Raw genomic sequence first — 21,624 nt, forward strand, 5'->3', positions numbered from 1 at the left:
AATAACTTATAACACCTCTCTCCTTCTCCTTGAATTTTAAACAGGAATAAATTTAGCTAGCCCATAATCTTGGGCAGCTATTCTTTGATTATTCAAGAAATTCTTCAGTGATGTTGCTCTTTCCCCTGAAAGAAGGGTTACCAATTTTTCCATAATAGACTCCCACATAACTTGCCAAAACTACACCAAAAATTTTTTTAAAGATTTTATTTATTCATGAGAGACACAGAGAGAGGCAGAGACATAGGTAGAGGGAGAAGCAGGCTCCATGCAGGGAGCCCAATGTGGGACTTCAGGATCATGCCCTGGGCGGAAGGGAGACGCTCAACCACTGAGTCACCCAGGCGTTCCAAACCACACCAAATTTTGAATGCAATTTCAGAAGGAGCTTTACTGACCTCTCCTGGAAGTCCACAAATCCTTGGGAGTCTATTAATTCTTTTTGTAAGGAATATTTGGAGTGAAGGTCTGATCCTAATGCAACAAATTTGTCATTTGAAAAGCAGTTTATTCAACAAACATTTATTAAGTGTTCATCTGCCAAAAATTATGCTATGGAGATGCAAAAATGGATCAAGTTCCTTTTCCTGCCCTTAAGGAGCTCACATTCTAATAAAGGAGGTTTAAAAGAAAATACAGTACAATATGTGACACAATAGAGGTAGGCTGTAATTACAGTGGTGACATTAAAGAGGAGATTAGAGGGTACTCCTTGGGTGGAACAAGGGAGATTTCACAGAGGCCACCTTGATGCTGGCCTGCAAGGAGAAATGGAAACATTCCAGGTAAGGAAGGATGGCTGGGAGCACATGATGCAGAGAGAGCAGCATGCACCCATGTGTGGCAACCTGACCCCGGCATATCTGAAGAATTCAGTGTTTTATCAAAGCATGAGGGCTGGGGACAGGGCTGGGAGACACACATCAGTGGACCTTGTTGAAGTGCTTCTACAAAGTCTGCTGTGGCAGCATCGTGGGGTGCAGGAGAGGAGACAGGCTGGAATCAGGGAGGCAGGTTAGTGTAGTTTTCTAGATTAAGAGCAAAGAAAAGGAAGGACAGTAAAGCATTCAAGATAGGGAGATCAACTCCACAGCGCTTACACACTGACTGGTTAGGGAAGGACAAAGAGGAGTGAGCCTAGAGAATTTAGATGATGGCTCTGAAATTAACCAGAGTAAGCAACACAGGCATAAAAACAGATCTAGGGGGAAAAGGGTTAAGACACACAGGTATCTGTGGGACAACAGTAAAGACGTGGTAAACAGATTGAGAAATACAGACTAATGATAAGGACTTCTAAAAAAAAAAAAAAAAAGAAGATAAGGACTTCTATATCATTGAATTGGAATTACCCAAGAGTGAGAAGTGGTGGTGATCTAGAACAAGAATCAAAAGTCTAAGGAATAGCATTTAAGGCATAAATGAAAAGAGGCTAAAAAAGGATGCATCAGGAGCCCAGGAATGACATATAACGAACCCAGGGGGGAAAAAAGATTTTTAAAGAAGGGGCTGCCAAACAATATCAAATGCAGGAAAAAAAAAAAAAAAGTCAAGAAATGGCTTGTGAACTGAACTATGAATTTAGAATTGGAATTTTTTACTTCAAAAGAAGAAATTGTTAGGAACTACAGCGCCAAGAGCAAGATTTCTGGTTAAGGAGCAAGTGGGAGGTGACAAAATGATGATAGGAATATTCTTTCAAAAAGATTGACTTAAAAAAAGGGTGAGGGCATTACCTGAGAGTTAGAGAAGCATACAGACAAAATTGCCACGAAAACCCTTCCACCACACGTTCAGAGTACTACAAATGTCCTCTAAACGTTTACACATGGTGCTTACATCATAGTCCCTTGAGTCTCCAAGAATATTGACTTAATTAGTAGGTAATGGTCTTTCTTTTCCTGCCTTATCCAAATGAGGGGAGGAGAGAGAAAATATGACACATTCTGTTAAAAATAGCTCTGGAGTTATTCATTTAAGAGATACTGAATATATATTAATACATTCATTCAACAAATATTTATTGGATACCCACCATGTGCTTACTCTGTACTTGGCACTATACCAGATTTTAGGGACATAGAAAAGAAAAAGTATACAGCAGTATAAGGTGATATTTCTAACCTATTATATAAATAAACCCTACTTTATTAATAATGCAACATCTCAACATGGTACACCCACTCAAATGGATAGAGGGCACATCATTTTGAAGTATAGTTTTTTTATCATTTCTTTCACAATTTGATCAAAATTCTTAAACCCTTTCAAATATTTTTATCATTGAACTTCCACTAATGAAAACCTCCAAAAATTAGTTTATTTTTAAGGAGAAAAAAGGAAATGAACCTCATGTACGAAACACAAAAATTCTATGCCCTATGACTATACAGATCAAGCATTATAAAGGACAACAAACTCAAAAAGGACTTTATTTACACCAGAACTCAAAATGATTCCTTATTCTAAGGCTGACAGTATTATATAGTTCCTTTTTTTTTTCCCAGAGGAAATCATTTTTAAAAAATAATCCAGTATCACACACTAAAGTATTTAAGGTTCAAAGGGCACGATACCTGGAACTGACTTTCAAATGATTTAGGAAAAAATAATAAACACGTGTGTGTGTGTGTGTGTGTGTGTGTGTGTGTATAGAGAGAGAGAGAATGAAAGGTAAAGCAAATGTGAACAATTAGTGAATCTGAATGAAGAGTTCTTTCTACTATCCTGGAAACTTTTCTGTAAATTTAAAATTATATAAAAATAAATTTTTCCCCAAATTTTATTCAGCATTAGGTAAAGTATGAGAATAAATATATAAATCTATTTAACCTTTCACGACGTTTAGAAATCCCGTCTTTGAGTTGTTATTGTATCTTTCTACACACTGAAACAAGCCAATCTAAATAGCAATATAAATTTCTCAAAGTCATTTATTTCATACCAGTGTACTTTTAGGTTGCCAGATAAAACACAGGACTCCCAGTTAAATTTGAATTTTAAGTAAGAGACAATTTCTGGTATAAGTATGTCCCAAATATTGCATGCAACATACTTATAGTAAAAAAATTATTCAATTTGATATGATGAGTACTGGGTGTTATACTATATGTTGACAAATTGAATTCAAATAAAAAAATGTAAAAAAAAACAAAAAAAAATATTCATTCAAATTTAAATTTAACTGGGCATTATGTATTTTTATTTACTAAATCTGGCAACCATAAATGTATTGAAAACTTTCAGATTGATAATTATGGATTATTCATGAGCCTCCTTAGCATTTTCCTATTAAACGCTCAATACACTAACCATAGATTTATTTATATTACATCTTCTCACAAAAAATTCTTGAGAGAATTACATTTACTTAGTTTTAACATATATGAATTTGATAATCCTGATTTTATTCAATATTAAATTTTAAAATTTATATCACATCATCAAAACATTACTTTTACTCACAATAATATTATACATAGACTTAACACAATTAAAAAAATTGTTTACTTAAAACAATATAATTCTTTTATAAAAGAAGCTTTATATAAAATGTTTGGCTTAAGAATGTCATTGCTCTTATGCCTTTGAATGAAATTCCACTCTTTGGCCTTCATAGTCCAGAAACAGGCATATTTCAACTTGTTTTCCGTTTTCTTCAATGAATATTTTGTAACAAATTCCTGAAGTTTTCCAATTCTTTCACACTTGTGGAAATTCTGTAACCAAAAAAAAAATTTCTCTCAGAAGATATTTTAGATACCTTTTGTTATTCAACACTACGTTTTTAGAGCACAGAAAATTTTCATGTAATTTATTTCAATAAATTTAAAGATGCATAAACCATTTAGTCAATTTTGATGTACTTGAGTTCTTAATTTGACATTGTAAAACCAAGATAATACTGCCCTGAAATTAGTTATTTTTAAGTATTCAAAACTTAGTATTAAAGCTTTAAAATACAGGGGTGCCTGGATGGCTCAATCAGTTTGGCATCTGCCTTTGGCTCTGGTCATGATCCCAGAGTACCAGGGTCAAGCTCCAAGTAGAGTCAGGCTCCCTGCTCAGAGGGGAGTCAGCTTTTTTCTCAACCTCTGCTCCTCCCCCCTGCTCATGCTCTCCCCCTCACTCTTTCAAATAAATAAATCTCTTTTTAAAAAAATTCTAAAATGCAGAATTAGAAATTACATAAATATATATAAATCTATTCAATACTTAGTATATATACTTTAGTATATATAAATACTCAATTTATATATACTAAATATATATAAATCTACTTCAATACTTAATTAAAATACTTAGGTCATTTTTTTTTTTCTTTCTTTAAGTAGGCTCCACACCCACTGTGGAGTCCAACACAGGGCTTAAAATCATGAACCTAGGATCAAGATCTGAGCTGAAATCAAGAGTCAAACACTTAAATGACTGAGCTACCCAGGTGCCTCAAAATAATAGGTATTTAAAGGTTTCACAATTATAGTCACATGCTTAAAGTACACAAATATAAACTACATAGGCATTAAAATATGTACTTTAAATATGCATAAGTTGAAGCACCTTGGTGGCTCAGGCAGATAAGCATATGATTCTTGATTTTGGTTCAGGTCATGAGCTGTGAGTAGGGCTCCCACTTAGCAAGAGTCTGCCTGAGACTCTTTCTCCCTCTCCTTTTGCCCCTCCCCCTGCTCATGCAGGCTCTCACTCTAAAATACATAAATAAGCAAAATCTTTAAGTATGTATAAGTATACAAATATTGAAAACTAATCAATATTCCACATTTAGTAAATACACAAAAAATAAAAGCTTTTGGACTATAAAGAGTAAAAATAGTAAATGTGTGACCAAATTATTTTTATTACTTTTTATAAAAAGTTTGTCATTATTTTAAGTGTATTTTAGTTCTACTCTCCACCATGAAAAAGTAGCAGAATTCTCAATCAACTTTATCTGTCAAGTTTCTGTGTGCCAGAGAATAATTTTAAAGGTCAATTATTTTACACCCAAAATATTATATCATAATTTTTTCAAAGCAAAGAAATGCAGTCCTTAGAAAATGTTACTTTGTATAAATCTCTGCATTATTTACATGGTAGGCAAGAAAGAAATATATCTACACTTAAATTCTGTAATGTAAGTTCCTTATTTCAAGTTTATCTTCCAATCATTTTTATGAAAAAAAATTAGATTTTTTAAAGATTTTATTTACTTATTTGAGAGAGGGGGAGGGAGGGAGAGAGAGAGCAAGCATGCGTGCACACAAGCAGGGGAAAGGGCAGAGGGAGAAGTGGGCCCTCCCAGCCCCGGTGGCGCGGTGGTTTAGCGCCGCCTGCAGCCCAGGGTGTGATCCTGGAGACCCGGATCGAGTCCCACATCAGGCTCCCTGCGTGGTGCCTGCTTCTCCCTCTGCCTGTGTCTCTGCCTCTCTCTCTAGCTGTGTCTCTATGAATAAATAAATAAAATCTTTAAAAAAAAAAAAAGAAATTCAGAAGAAGTGGGCCCTCCCTCCCTCGCTGAGCAGGAAGCCCCATGAGGGGCTAGATCCCAAGAACCTGGGATCATGACCTGAGCCAAAGGCAGACATCTAAACAACTGAGCCACCCAGGCACCTCAAAAATTCATTATTTTTAAAGTATTATTAACCTTTTTTATATAACGGTGAATTTGCAAAGGAATTTTATATGTATGCTTATATTAAACAACATGATTTTTCCAGGACCTTCAAAAAATATGTGGGCAGCACAAAAAACTACTTTTAAATAATTAGAAAAAAATATACAAATTCAGCAAGATGAATATTGAAGTCCAATCAGTAATTAGTCATAATTATAAAAATCAATAGATGAAAGAATAATACCTAATGATTGTGGGTGTATACATACTTAAAGTATTTCATAAAATCACAGAATTCTGTAGTGAGATAATTTCACTAAATAGGATATTCCTTACCCAGTTTTATCTGAGAATATATGACTTGCATTAGACTTACTTGGCTAACAAAAACAATTTCAGTACATTCAAACTAACCTTCCAAATGCATTAAATAATGATACTATTTCTTGTCGGGTTAGATGGAATTCATAGCTGGGCCCACTCTCTGGCATATTTGCTATCAGTTTCTCAGAAAACAAAATCTTCAGAGCAGTACCCAAACCCTGAATCTGTAACAGAAATAAGAAAAAAAAGAAAAGTAAGAAAATTCTTTGCGCAGAGAATAAATGAAAAATTAGACCAAACTAGATTTGCTTACCTGAAGCTTTCCCCATAGTCGACATTTAAAACAACCAACACAATCCATGATTCTAGAAATATTTCTAAAATGCAGTCGAAAGTCCTCCTAAAAACAATTTAATGAGATTTTTATTAAGATGTACCATATAGTCAAACACTAAATATTTACTGAGCGCCTTCTATGTGCCTAGCACTGTGCAAGGGATCTTAGAGCGTATGGAAAAAAAGGAAGAGAATTAAAGTCCACATTCATTGAGCACTTCCTGCATACCAGAATCTACATATACAATTTCATTTCATCTTCACCACAAATCCAAAAGTAGATGTTATTATAATGAATTAAAAACACAAGGTTCAGAGAGGTTAGGTTGCCTAAATTCCCATATGTAGTAAACAGCAAACTTAGACCCTGGACCTGCCTGACTCAAAAACTGAACTATCTGCAAATATACACAAAAGTAACTGAGCTGAGGTGTTCTGTTTTATGTGATCATTAACTACATGTGAATATCAGAGGAAGGGGGTCTGGGGTAGGAGAGCATCATTTACCAAAAAAGAAGAAAAAAGAAAAGAGAGAAAGAGGGAGAGAAGAGGGGAGAAATTTCAAAATAGGCCTTCATAAGAGTAAAGTCTTGCTTTCTGGTATTAATTAGGTAAAACAATTAGATATCTTATGGTTATTAATATTCTATTATAATATTTTCATTTTTAAATATATGCATAATTAATGTTACCACATACATATATGCAGAATATACTGAACATCCATGTACACTTCACCAATCTTTAGAAAGAAAGCATTACAAGTACCATGGAAGCCCTCTATGTCTCTCTCCAAAGTCCTATATCCTACCCTCTATAATTATTCTGAAGTTGGTATTTATTGTTCTTTTTATACTTTTAATACATACGTATATATCTATGAACACTAAGGTACTGTGTTGTTTATAATTGGACAAAATGAATCCAGCTCATCCAAAAGTAGTATATGTCCTAAAGGACAAGTAAAAGAGAAAGAAGTCAAGAACACATCCTTCTTTTACTCCAATGGAAATTATTAATTGATCCTTTAAGTTATTCCCTCTGTCCTGGACTTATATTGGAATCCCAAGCTTACAGTATAGTATTCTAAGCAGGAAATTTGACATTCAATCAGGCATTCATTTGAGAGAGAGCATGCAAGCAGGGGCAGGAAGAGAGCAGAAGGGGGAGGAGCAGAAGGGAAGGGGAGAGAATATCAAACAGACTCTGCACTGACAGTGAAGCCCCATGCAGGCTCCATCCCATGACCCTGAAGTCATGACCTGAGCCAAAACCGTAACAGTCAAAAGTCGGACATCTGACTGAACCACCCAGGTGGCCCCTGACATACACTTCTGAATGAAAATCCATTATACTAATCAGCCTACAATTTGAGCAACATGTAGCATTTCTCTCTCTCTCTCTCTCTCTCTCTCTCTTTCTCTAATGTGATAAACCACATATTGGGCTCAATCATAAGAGAACAGGACCAAAGATCTAAAAAAAAAAAAAATGGGAATAAACCAGCAAAGATTGGTACCCACTATTCAAAGTAGACCTCAATTCCTTTTGGGTATTGTTCTTCCCAGATGCTTTATTCAGCTTAAGACTCTGAAACAGGTGTATTATATAAAAGATTTTAAATAGGATCCCCCCAAAAATAAATTAATTAAATAATAGGATCCCAGATTTTGTATCTTTAATATAAATTTTGTATTAATTTAATATAAAGCCCAAATTATTAATATTAATTATTATATGTTAACAATACATCTTGTGTTTCTGTATCTTTTGGACTGAGTTCAGTAAGAGGTAATTTGAATTTTAAACCAAGTTTTAAAAAATATTTATCCAGTAATATTACTCTAAGCAAATTTTGGTGATTTAAGGATTCTTTTAAACTTGTATTTCAAGGGATGCCTGGGTGGCTCAGCGGTTGAGCATCTGCCTTTGGCTCAGGGCATGGTCCAAGTCTGGGGATCGAGTCCTCCATCAGGCTCCCTGCAAGGAGCCTGCTTCTCCCTCTGTCTATATCTCTGTCTGCCTTTCTGTGTCTCTTATGAATAAATAAATATTTTTAAAAATTAAAAATTAAAAAAATAAACTTGTGTTTCGACCTGGAATTAAATTTTAAAAAAAGGAAAACCACACTTTTAACAATAACAGCCTAGTAAAATCACTCTAAAGTAGATGTTCCCATCCTATGAGGTGCTGACCTTTGGAATATTTAATAGTTATTATTAAGTGCCTAAAAAATCCATATGTAGACAAGCATTACATACAGACAGAATAAATAAGTCACATGTATGCACTATAAATTTCCAAATGAATATAAATGTTATGATCAATAAAACACAACTTTTACTTAAAAAGAATTACTAAATGCATAGTGGCCTTTTGGCAATTATATTTTCACAATCAATAGATACTAAAAATACTGTATCATAGGAAGAGGCCTTGAAAGTTTTTGACTTTTAGACTCTCATTCATGTAAAAGTTGGAGACCTCTGTTTTAAAAGATTGTGCTTGCTTTTGCAGACATTGTCTAAATTCAGTATTTGGATCTGTTTGTTAATTCAAATCCTTGAATGTGGCAAGTCTTGAGTAAATCTTTGTCTGGCAATCACAGAGAGTAAGCATGGTTGCTTATGATAGCCAAAATAACACTGCAAAATTTAAACCAAGTACTTGTGTGTAGGTTAATTTAATATTTGAGACCCCAAAAATAAGCTAGTAATCTACTAGATCAGAACAGGAGAAAATATTTATGACCTCCATAGATAATCAATGTCCAATAACCAAAATATATCCCTAAATTATCCTAGATTAGAAAAATATATGAACCCTAAAGTAACCTGAACCTAAGTCACTTTATAAATTCTCCTTGTTTTATGTATGCAGCTTTTTTTAAAATTTTATTTATTTATTTATTTATGATAGTCATACAGAGAGAGAGAGAGAGAGAGAGAGAGAGAGAGGCAGAGGCACAGGCAGAGGGAAAAGCAGGCTCCATGCACCGGGAGCGCGATGTGGGATTCGATACCGGGTCTCCAGGATCGCGCCCTGGGCCAAAGGCAGGCACCAAACCGCTGTGCCACCCAGGGATCCCCTGTATGCAGCCATTAAGTCAACACTTAAAGTTACAGTCAGTGGGTAGAATGATCAAACATGCTGTGGTTATATACTGTAAGTTACATTCAGTGACACCAATTGACAATTCTCACCCATTACTTGTATGTTTTAGAAGCCTTCAAGTGAGGTCCTACTCTATCTTGAACACTAAATAGTTCTTTCATACTGTCTATTTCTAACCGTACATTGATACTATATAAAGCAGACAAAACAAGATCTTTTCAGATACATCTGAAACTAGTGTAACAATCTATGTTAATTATAAAAAAATAAAACTCGGAGAGCCTGGCTGGCTCAGTCTGAAAAGTGTGTGACTCTTGATCTCAGGGTTATGAGTTTGAGCCCCACATTGAGTATAGTGATTACTTAAATAAAAATAAAATTTGTAAAAGTTTAAAAATAAATAAAACTAAAAGCCATAATGTTCACCATAAACTACCTTTTTTTAAAGAAAGTAAATCTCTGATATTAACAAGTTTTCTTGTTTTTTTTTTTTTTACTTCTTTATTATAAAAGAATTCAGAAAAATTATCTGTTAAACTCCATAGGACATCAAAGCTGAGTGTTTCAGAGTTTTGATAAAATTAAAACATTACGGGAAATATTTCTAATCTGCACGATATAAAAAGTTTTAATGCCAAAACACTTTCCAATAATCCAGCAAGTGTACTAAAAATAACGAAAAGAGTGAAAATAGTAGAAAAAAACAAGTCTTATTACAGTATCTTCCCCCTCACTTCCAAGTTCCTGGAAGCTGCCTGGAAGGTTATATAAGCACTGAAGTATGTATTTCTAGCAAAAATGCTTACAGTAGGAGGGAAATGGGAGATTAAAAATAACTATTATTTAACAGCAAAAAAAAAAATGAAAATGAGTCCAAGAAACATTGTTTACAAACTGCATAAAATCAGGTTCTTTCCTTATAGAAAGAAACTAAGAATATAAAACAGGAATATTGTGATAAATATTCTGACGAAATCAGATCAAACCCAGTGCTCCTGAGAGCTCCCTGCCTTTACTTACCTATAGCTTTGTAACAGAATAGTAATAAAATTTTGAGTCCCCAAATAAACTAGAAATCTACTGAGGGTAGTCTCATCCTTTAATGACAAGAATTCTGTTTTGCTCATATTGAGTATTTAAAGAGTCTTTCTATTATTATATTTGTAGGATTTTGATGCAAATATACACAAAGATGGTCTTGTATGAGCTTATACCTCTACTAAGAGACAAGATAAATACCAATCCCCATTTTGTAGGGCATCGTGTGTTTTCTTTTGCTGGCTTCCCATCCCACTGAATAAGATGAATGACAAACACTGTACCCTCTCCCTCTAAAGAGGATCCTTTAATTTATCCAAAACCATTTTCAGAATTCTCCTCAACAAAAGACAAATACTGCCATTCATGCTCTAGATCCATTTCCTTTCATTTATAACACCTATTTTTTATGAGACCATCAATGTGAAAGCCATCTGTTAGGGGTGCAGTGACAGAGTTCAGTCATTACTTTGAGCACAACATAAACTAGATCTTAAGTTGGCCTGCTTTTGGGCTTCCTTTTTTGGAGGAAAAGAAAGATTATGACTCTGGCTTTTAATTTCCTAATATATAATAAGATTTATTGTTAACCATAAAAACATGGGTTTATATTCATACCTGCAAAAGAGTTTGAATCTAAAACTTAAGTAAAAGTATGAAATATTTACCTTCAGTTTGTTTGCTTCCTTTTTATCCCCAGCAAAAAAGGAATTCTCATCAAAATGCAAAGGAAATGACCTACATGTTAAAACAGAGAAGATTCATTTTCAGGTATTATAAAATATTAGAAGTCCCGCTAAGATAACATTTTGCTGGTTGGTGATGAATAATATAATAGAAAGAGTGGAAAATATAGTAAAATCAACACTCTGTTGCCCCAAAACAAAGTCTTATCCTTAAATCTAAAACAACTGCATAAAATAGTAGAAGCTTGGCCCCAAATCCAATGTATTCAACCATGTATGAAAATAATGCAGGTACCAAGTACTACTAGAATGACTCTTAAGACTAAAAACTTGTGCCATTTAGTACTGAAGTCTAAACAAAAACAAAACTCAATTCTAAAAGACCTACAAGCAAAATTAGCTTTTAACTATTTATTTTTTAATAATTTTCTTTTCTCGGGGCACCTGGGTGATTCAGTCAGTTCAGTGCTTGTCTTCAGTTCAGGTCATGATCTCTGGGTCCCAGGATTGAGCCCTGCATTGGCTCCCTGCTCAGTGGGGAATCTGCTTCTCCCTCTCCCTCTGTCTTTTCCCCCACTCGTGCTCTCTCTCTCGCTCTATAAATAAATAAAATCTAAAAAAAAAAAAAAATGTTTTTTCCTTTCTCTAAATTGAACATTTAAGAATTGAACTTTGGATACCACTTGTCACTCTTCTATTAATGTCTAAGTTGTATAAGTTGTAATATGTAATTTACTTGATTTCATGAAGTATTTCCAGAAGTAGCATTTTGTTTTCTGCGTCGTGAACTTTATTTCCAGTGAAGAGTTGAAAATCTGGGCGTTCGAAGAATGGTACCACTTTAGATAAAGCCCTTAATTCTATTAAGTAGAGAAAGTACAAGTTCTTGAGCCGTCTTGGACCTTCTCCCTCAGTCAAAATGCCATCAAATCGCTGCTGAAATTCTGTAATGTTGTGTCCCCATTTCTTTTCCAACCAAGTTTCTAAGAAGTAAGAAGAATTATATATTAAAATCTGAATTTTAAAGTTTCAGTTTACTTACATTGGGTTATTTATGCCTACAGAAGTTAGTTTTATCTTCTAGAACCCACCCTTAGAAGGAAAATAAATTCACTATTTTACTGAGATTTATGATTTCACAAAAATCAAATTTCTGAATATAAACATCTTTATAAAAGCAAGATACACAATTTAAAAATGACTGTCTGAATTACTGATAAGTTTGAAGTTAGTGTGTTTTGTTCCTGAGGCATAGAGATATTTTAAATTCCAGAAGAAATAGGTTACTGATGAAAATTAACCATGGTCTTGTTTTGCAACAGCATTTTTAAAGCATTAAGAGCAGCAGAAAGTGCTTTTACCCATTAAACTCCAGGCCTGAAGCTGGCACACAAATAAAAGGGTTTTAATACAGTAGTACCTGATGAATAACAAACTGTACTATTAGGAGCTATTTTAACTCCAACAAAACAAGAGGATATTTCCAAAATGATGTGCACAATTTTGAGCAGCTTAAAAGAAGGTAAACAGAGTTAAGATCATGCTGAATGTGTCCTTATAAAATCTATAGTTCCCACATTCCTGATTACTACTATTTAAGAATGAATTTTTACTACCTAATATTCAAGAGAGTCAACCTTATCCCACTAAGGTAAATGCCAAAAAATTTTAAGAATTTCTGAAAATAAGTATGGTGAAATAAATAAAAGTAAATGTCACATACCTTGTAGAAGATACCGCGCACTCAAATGCACATTAATGCTTGCATGCAGGCCAGATATAAGTCTGTAGAATGCTCTTTTTTCTACACACAGGCCTAAAAAAAAGCAATTTGGTAATAGAAATTTTATATGTGAAACTTGTACCATTACACAATTAATTTCATAGGTTTTATAGATGAGAAAAATTTTTAACATTTAAATTTGTTTAAAAGCTTCCAAAAAAAAGCTTCCAATTACCTTCTAGCCAACTGTAAAAGGTGTTCTCTGAAATTAAAAGAAACATAAGTCACAAAGTTGTAAAAATGCCAAAATGTAAGTTTTTCAATATATAATACCCAATTTGTGCCAAACAGCGATTTAACAATTAATGAAAGGTCCAAATTTTATCTGCAATTTATCCAAAGGAAAGAGATTTTCTTGGTGTAGATTCAATTAAGTACCATTCTCTTGCTCAGTCTCTAGAAAGTTTCAGCACTGCCTTTGGTAGCTTCAGTCTCATAACTTTCTAGATAAAATGTTTCATATGAGGTCAGAACACAGAATTTAAATAATAAATCAATGCAAGGAAAACTACTTAGCCTTGAAAATTAAGGACTTAGCTATGAAAATTAAGGACTCATTATTATGCTTTTCTAACTTGTGAAAGTAAATAAAAATTATAAAATAGAGTTAATGGTATATTATTTGCACATAGCTCATACTATTTCATGCCATTCAATATTTCAAAGGAGCAATACCAAGGAAATGTTACAAAACTAAATACCACTTATATTCTATGACCCAAAAAGATCACTTTTCATATGTTTAGACCTGATAACTCTGCTTTTAGAATTATGTTCTAAAGAAATAATTCAAATGGTGAAGGAGTCAATAATGTGTACAATGATGATTATATTATATATAATTATTAAGACCTGAAATAATAAAAATGTACAATAAATGTCTAAGTTAACACAATAGGATACTATATAACTAGGTAACACGGTAGAATAATATAAAACTATTTAAAATAAAAAATGTGGAACATGACAATACATGAAAATGTTTATTTGAGATAACATATAAAAAGGCATAGAAATAGTTTTCATACCTAGGTAAAAATTCTATGTATGCATTTACAAGAGACGAAAAATTATACAGTTCTTTTGACTAAAGTTGCTTATAATAATATTAACAATTAATTAAACAAGCATAAAAGTAATAAAAGGAATGGCAAAGAGAATACACAGTAAATCAGACTATCTAAAAACTTAAAACACCTGTCAGAAAACCTCACGAGTGAAAGTAAAAGGTAAACAACCAAGTAGGTTGAATGTACGTCACAAAAACAACAAAGGGATAACATTCTTTTTCTTTAAAAGATTTTGTTTATTTGAGGGAGAGGGAGGGGCAGGAGGAGAAACAGAGTCCCCACTGAGCACAGAGCCTAAGGGCTCAATCCCAGGACCCTGAGATCCTGACCTAAGCCAAAGACAGCTGCTTAACCAATGGAGCCAGCCAGGAGCCCCAAAGGGATAATATTCTAAATATATAAAAAGCTCATAAACTGAAAAAGTGCTAAAGTACCCATTTAAAATGGGCAAATAATATAGAAATAGAGAATTCAAAGGAAAAACTACAAATGGTAAGAACATAAAAATCACTGTTTCACTAGTAATAAAAAATCCAAATTACAACAATAGAGATACCACTTTTAAAAGTAAAGATAAAAATATGACAATACTTAATGCTGACAAGGGTCAGGTAAAACTATTGGTCAGGCACACTGACTGGAAGGGATGTAAATTAGCACATGCTTTCAATGACAAAATGCAATCTGGTATATGTATCAGGAACCTAAAATGTCTGTAACCTTGGATCCAGCAAATCCATTTCTAGAAATCGAGGCTATTATGGATAAAATTCATATGTTGAAGCTCTATCTCCCCAAGAAATAGTATTTGGAGGTGAGACCCTTGAGATATGACTAGGTTTAGATGAGGTCATGAGGGTAGGGGTGTCATGATGGGATTAGTGTCCTTTATAGGCAGAAGAAGAAACCACAGCTCGTTCTCAGCCGCTGAGGACACAGTGAAAAAGCTGGCTACCTGCAAGCCAGGAAGAGAGCCCTTATGAAGAATCAAATCTGCTGGCAACCCTGATCTCAGACTTCCCAGCCTCTAGAACTGTGAGAAAATAAACATCTTATTCAAGTCACCCAGTCTATGGTATTTTGTTAGAGCAGCTTGAGCTAAGACATAGGCTAAGGAAGCAAGCAGACATGGGAATAATAATACACAAAGATATAAATATATCCAGTATAAAAATATACGTAAATAAATAATTATCAAAATGTCAACAGAGAAGCAGTCTGAGTAACCAAGAGCACGGATTTTTTTTTTTTTTAAGAGTTTTAGATTTTGTTTATTCAAGACAGAGAGAAAGAGAGAACATGAGTGGAAGGAGAGGGGCAAAGGGAGAGGGAAAGCAAAAAGCAGGCTCCTTGTTCAGTGGGGAGCCTGATGTGAGGCTCAATTCCAGACCTCGGGCTCATGACCTGAACAGAAAATAGACGTTTAACCGACTGAGCCACCCAGGTATCCCAAGAGCATGGACCTTGGAGCCAAACTGACTAATTTCAATTGCAGCTGTGCTACTTACAAGTCATACATGATTTAGCTGAGTTGCTAAACCCTCTGGCACTCACTTTCTTGTCTATAAAATGGAGATAAATGTAATACCTCCTAAGAATGTCGGAAGAATTAAATGAAATCCTATTTGTAAACTGCTTAAAAAAGTACTGGCATGTAGTCTTAGCCATTGCCATTATCAATTATTTTGGGGTTGTGGGATTACAAATGATTTCTTTCCTTATAAAAACCTTCAGAGTTGGGTGGTGCAGTCAACTAAGTGTTCAACACTTGGTTTCAGCTCAGGTCTGATCTCAGGGTCATGAGATTGAGCACAGATTCAGGCTACACATTCAGTGCAGAGTCTGCTCTTTTAAGAATCTTTCTCCCTCTCTCTCTGCCCCTGCCTGCTACATATACAAACTCTCTCTCTCTCGCTTCCTCTCTCTCTCAAATAAATAAATCTTCAAAGGTGTTTGGTTTTTTTTTTTTTTTCAAGTTTAGGACCATGAATTACAGGGAATGGGAGTATAATACTACTTGGGACCTAGCTTTCCAATGAAATTTTCAGTTCTGTCTGTTTCTGAAGTAGCTATGCTCAACTTGACATGGCTATGATCCAATTAGATAATCACCTAATATGACAGCTGTCAGGGATAACTCTTAAATTTTACTCAAATGAAAACCTATAAATATACTCATAAACAAGATAGTTTCTCTAAGGATAGCCTCTAGAAGTTAACAATCTCTTCTCTGAGACAGGATGTTTTTAAATAGTATTAAAAAACTGAAATAACAGCCTCTAACATAACTAGGAATACCCAAGGTAGAATAAAATCTCTCAAAAACTGAAAATTATAGGGAGGAGGGGGAAAAAATAAAACCCCTGAAAATTATAGGATCACTACTAACAGTAATATGAGGTATCTTTGGAAGAACAATGTTTTTTTTATTAAGATTTTATTTATTTATTCATGAGAGACACACAGACAGAGGCAGACACATAGGCAGAGGGAGAAGCAGGCTCCCCACAGGGAACCTACTGCAGGACTCGATCCCAGGACCCCAGGATTATGACCTGAGCCAAAGGCAGATGCTCAAGGTAAGCCATCCAGGTGCCACTGGAAGAACAATCTTATGCTAAAGAATTTCTCTTCCAAATAGTACAGTTCTTTTTTTTTTAATTTTTATTTATTTATGATAGTCACAGAGAGAGAAAGAGAGAGAGGCAGAGAATAGGCAGAGGGAGAAGCAGGCTCCATGCACCGGGAGCCCGACGTGGGACTCGATCCCGGGTCTCCAGGATCGCGCCCTGGGCCAAAGGCAGGCGCCAAACCGCTGCGCCACCCAGGGATCCCCCAAATAGTATAGTTCTGATTCAGATACAGTTCTGATTTATTTAGCTGTTATTGTTACTATAATATAAAGTACAATAAAAAAGAGAGCAATATTATAAGACATTGGTATTCTATTATTTAGGCAGAATACAAAAGCAATTTGTAAAACTAATGTTCAGAAAACCGAATTCTGAAGGAGAGGAAATTGATACTTCACATTTTAGCAATTTCATCTAGCTGGACTAAAGCTAAGTACTGCTTTGTCTTTTCATATGCTTAAACACGTGGCCTTAAGAATAAGAAAAATCAGGCAGCCCCAGTGGCCCAGGGTTTTGCGCCACCTTCAGCCCAGGGCATGATCCTGGAGACCCGGGATTGCGTCCCACATCAGGCTCCCTGCATGGAGCCTGCTTCTCCCTCTGCCTGTATCTCTGCCCCTCTCTCTCTCTCTCTCTCTCTCTCTCTCTCTGTCAATGAATAAATAAATAAATCTTAAAAAAAAATAAGAAAAATCATTTCAATCTCATTCACAAGGCAAAAAGATTCTCACAAAGACAGAGTAAACCTAAAATATGTTAAACATTTTAGCATCACAACTAAAAGAGTTGGCAATAACTACCCCTAAGAGCTAGCATAAGCCTTGGAAGCCAGTAGAGCAACACTGACCATGCCTAGAAACTTCCTATAGGGACCCAACAGATCCCAGAGGTCTGTCTGGCAGTAAAGGAGAGTGAGTTTTCCCTGACAGAAGCTGGAGGGAAATGCCTAGCTTTGGCGAGCAGTGGGTAAAATGCAAGAGTAAATTATCGGAGGCTGAGGCAGGTTGTCACTACTGCCTGAGCCCAGGCAGAGTCATTTTCCCTTAACCTATGCTTTCAACTCCTGAATTTTCAATAAATATGAGCTCTCAGAAGCAGAAGAAAAGTCTGCCAAATACAATTCTGAATGTATCAGCAAATTCATATATATAATATAAAGAAATTATATTTACCTTCACTTTTCCCTGAAAAACAAAACAAAATATTTATTATTATAATGTCCTTCCAGATGTCACTTTAAAATGCTATAATTGCATAAAAATAAGATTTTGACTAACTGGTTAGTTTTAATCACTCAGTTCACTCACATAAGCAAAATCTGAGAGAGGTACTCATGACACAACTCTATCTAGTGGCAGTAGGAATTATGCCTGATTCGCTTCAAGGGCATCATCTCCAAGAGCGTGGATAAGGAGTGGTTTCAGCTTGTACAAGATTTAATATGGGCTGACAGGGGAGAAAAATCTAATCTATCATCTGAGAATACTCTCAAGTATCTTAAGGACTTACAGTTATTTGGCTGGCAGAGCCTTTTTCCACATTTATTTACCCTAAATTTATAACACCGTTTCTGCTAAAGATTTGTGTTCTTGCTTTGAAAACTCCAGACGGACACTGTAAAATTTTACTTGATTCAGGAATTTTACCTGATTCAGGAATATTTTTAGAGACTATTTGTTAAGATTCAAATTATGCACAGTTCAGCAATTAGTAAGCAGCTGCTCATTTACTATTAAAAAACTGTCTTCATTTTGCCCACACTTATTTAATGCCATCATTGTTTATTAAAATAACATATGCTCATTGCAAATACACATTTTGAAAAAAAAGAGGACACAGACAAAATTAAAAATGTCATCCATAACTCCCTCTGCCCAAATAATAAATACCATTTACATTTTGATAAATGTCCTTTTTCTTTGCATATAGATATTTAGATATTATATTATGTATGTTTTTACAAAAATATATTGTACATACTGTTTGAGACCTGTTTCCCTTCTTCAATGTGCTATTGGTCATTCCTGACCTAAATGAATAAGTTTTCAGCAGTATTTCTGATGGCTGTATTCTATTACATGAATACACCAAAAATCATTTCACCAGTTCCTTAATGATAAACACTTAAATTATTCCCATTTATCTTTATGATAAGTGAGAGTGGTTAATTAATCAGATCAAAATGTGCATCCATACAGAGGATCACCCCTCTGTTTGGAACTGACATTCATCTGATATTAAATCAATAGCTTCCAATGAGTTACCATATGTGACTCTTATAAACCCAAGTCCTTGTTTAAAGTTGTTCTTTTATTTCTAATCTAAGAAAGACTCGTCTGCCAACATTAAGGGAATGATGCAATCTCAATGCTTTCCAGGAGGAAATTTATGTTTATTGACTATATGAGATCAGCAGCTTTTCAAATAAATTTTAAAAGTGAAAAACTTACACATTTCCTAAAAGCACATCAAAGATTTCATCATTAAGCACATATTATGGGAACAAGGATGTATATTTCCTAAGCAAAAAGTTTGAAATCATATACTGAAATGGTTTATTCAACAAACTACTCTGCCTATTACAGACCAGGCAAGGTTTCTGAGTTCCAATTTCACATCTCCTCTGCAACTACACAGTGCCTAGCACATAGTAAATGGAAGGTAATCATCTATTGAAGGAACAAGTGATCTTTACAATTGTAGGCAAGACCATTAAATGAGGAGAGCAGTTTTCATCAATCTTTCATTTAACAAACTACTCCATCTGTTATGTGTCAGGCTCTCTATTAAGAAATGAAACAAACACTCTCCATATGCCCAAACTAATAGGGTAGATCAATATATCATAGTAAAATAACACCAGACAGTGGAAAGGTAGTAAGAGAAATAAAATATGACATAAGATCATTTTATAAGAAGAGAGGGGTTACTTCCAGTTAGGAGAGTCAGGGAAGGTGAAAAAGGCAGCATTTGGGGCAATACCTCAAGTGTGAGGAGAAAATGAAAAATGTTAATAAAACATAAAGACGGGAATTTGAAGTCAGACTCTCAATATGTATAATCATCTTAGGATCTGATTTGAGGCAAAAGTTTTTTTGGATATTCATTTAGCTACAAAATGATTAAAAATAGTAAAAAAATAAACACAGATATTATGTAAAAATGCTCAGAAGAATAAATATTTACCAAATCTCCACTTATGACAACCTAATACCATGAACTTCATTACACAAATACTCCTTACTGACGTATAAATATTTTAAACACCAAGTTCTCTGTAAGGGTGAGGCATAACTTCTATGGAAACAGGAATATGTGATCTCAACTGCTCTTGCCAACCCTTATATGGCCTTCCTCCTTCTTCTAACCAAAGTTCACTGACTGAGATAAATAATATAACAGTGCAAATAAATAACTCACCTTGACCAGAAGCCAAAGGATTTAAAGGTCTTTTAATTGTCTGTGGCCTAGAAACAAAAGAATTGTAAAATATAATTACATTACCTATCATGTTACAATTATCTAAGTAAAAGCGAAATTATCTCAGAGAGTTGCTTAATGACTACATCCAAAATCAAACTGTTTTATTGAGCTATAAAATATTTAGTTTTCTCTAATTGCTTTAAGGGATGGTGGTCATTAGTTATTTTAGCAATTGTTTCTGCTTTTTTCCCATTTAGCACCAGAAAGTCATTTCCTAAACACTTCTTCAAACAAAGGAAGAAAATACCAGGTAAGCTCTTCTAGAGTCACTAATGTTTTTACATATATTACATACATATATGTGTGCCTACACAAGTGTATACATATATGTTTGTGTGTGGCACAAAGTACATTCCTGACTGAAAGACAAACAAAAAATATAAATACTGAACTCAAGCATTAAAATATAAAGGGGAAAAAACACTGTGGGTAGATTATTTTCCACTTAGTTAATTTTAGGTACATCAAATAGCCCTGCAGCCACCAAGTTTGTTATGATTTCAATAAAAGGTATTTTTATCATACAAAAAAAAAGTTAAAATGTCATTAAAGTGCTTTTAAATCTCAGAATGAATATTCATTAGTATCATTAGTAAAGTGGAGGGATTGCTTTATCTGCAATTTAAATTTTACAAACTCGCACAAATTGAGACATTTTGAGAAGAGAATATGTAAGCTATATTTTAACATTCTCAATTTAGTGCGTGTATTGTTTATATTTTAGAAATATTTATACTGGGAATCATGTTATAAATTAGTTAAGAAATAACCACAATACAAATATAAAATCTAACAAATGCTTCCTAACTCTATTTTAGTTAAAAAAAAAAAAAAAAAAAAAACCTTTGGGGGCATCTGGCTGGCTCAGTCAGTAAAGCATGCAACTCTAGATCTCAGGGCTGCAAGTTAGAGCCCCAAGTTGGGTGTAGAGATTAATTAAAAATAAAATCTAAAACAAAACAAAACCTTTAAAGTGAGCCAATTAAATCAAACATTCCTAATAATAAACAAGGGAATTTAAATGAAACACATGGCAAAATTAGTAAATACTGGAAATTCTCCACTTCAAAACTGAAGAAATTCTTTAAGTTATAAAAAGAAACAGACTGACATTTTATTGGTATTCTGCTAATCTCTTATATTTGACTTATACAAAGTGAAATGTATTATTACCATATCTAGGAATTCCAAAGATTTTCCCAGAATTCCCCCATCTCTGAGATAGTATAAAGCAAACACACACACAAATTCTTTCCAAAAATCAATAAGCGCATTGTTTAGAGGTCACTGGCTTACAAGTGGGTAAACTTGAAGCATGTCCCAGAGGCATAGTGATTAAAATGACTATTTCCTTTGTAGTGGTTAAGAGTACAAAGTGGGTTCTTCCACTTACTAGATTTTGAGACTTGAAAAATCATTTACCTTTTCCAAGTCTCAGTTTCCCCATCCGTAAACAGTGTGACTACAACACAGGGCTATTGCAGGGATTAAAAGAGAAAATGTACATATATGCTTAGCACTAGTCTGGCACACTGTGAATGTT

General features: G+C 34.2%; 1 protein-coding gene across 2 annotated transcripts in view; it reads right to left on the reverse strand.

The window, feature by feature from the left end:
• Positions 1-506: 506 nt before the first annotated feature.
• ERO1A (endoplasmic reticulum oxidoreductase 1 alpha) overlaps positions 507-21,624 on the reverse strand; it is a 52,479-nt gene continuing 31,361 nt past the window's right edge. The window contains exons 8-16 of one of the 2 annotated variants that reach the window (XM_077909305.1): positions 20,019-20,065; positions 17,771-17,782; positions 13,071-13,097; positions 12,836-12,928; positions 11,849-12,095; positions 11,095-11,164; positions 6,252-6,338; positions 6,029-6,162; positions 507-3,719 (exon numbers count right to left, since the gene is read on the reverse strand). In XM_077909305.1, coding sequence (XP_077765431.1) covers positions 3,659-3,719; positions 6,029-6,162; positions 6,252-6,338; positions 11,095-11,164; positions 11,849-12,095; positions 12,836-12,928; positions 13,071-13,097; positions 17,771-17,782; positions 20,019-20,065 — 778 coding nt within the window. In that variant the 3' untranslated portion in view covers positions 507-3,658. The remainder of the gene's footprint in view (positions 3,720-6,028; positions 6,163-6,251; positions 6,339-11,094; positions 11,165-11,848; positions 12,096-12,835; positions 12,929-13,070; positions 13,098-17,770; positions 17,783-20,018; positions 20,066-21,624) is intronic. The other variant, XM_077909307.1, reaches the window with a different exon arrangement.

The sequence above is a fragment of the Canis aureus genome, chromosome 9, assembly GCF_053574225.1.
Source record: "Canis aureus isolate CA01 chromosome 9, VMU_Caureus_v.1.0, whole genome shotgun sequence".
Taxonomy (NCBI): domain Eukaryota; kingdom Metazoa; phylum Chordata; class Mammalia; order Carnivora; family Canidae; genus Canis; species Canis aureus.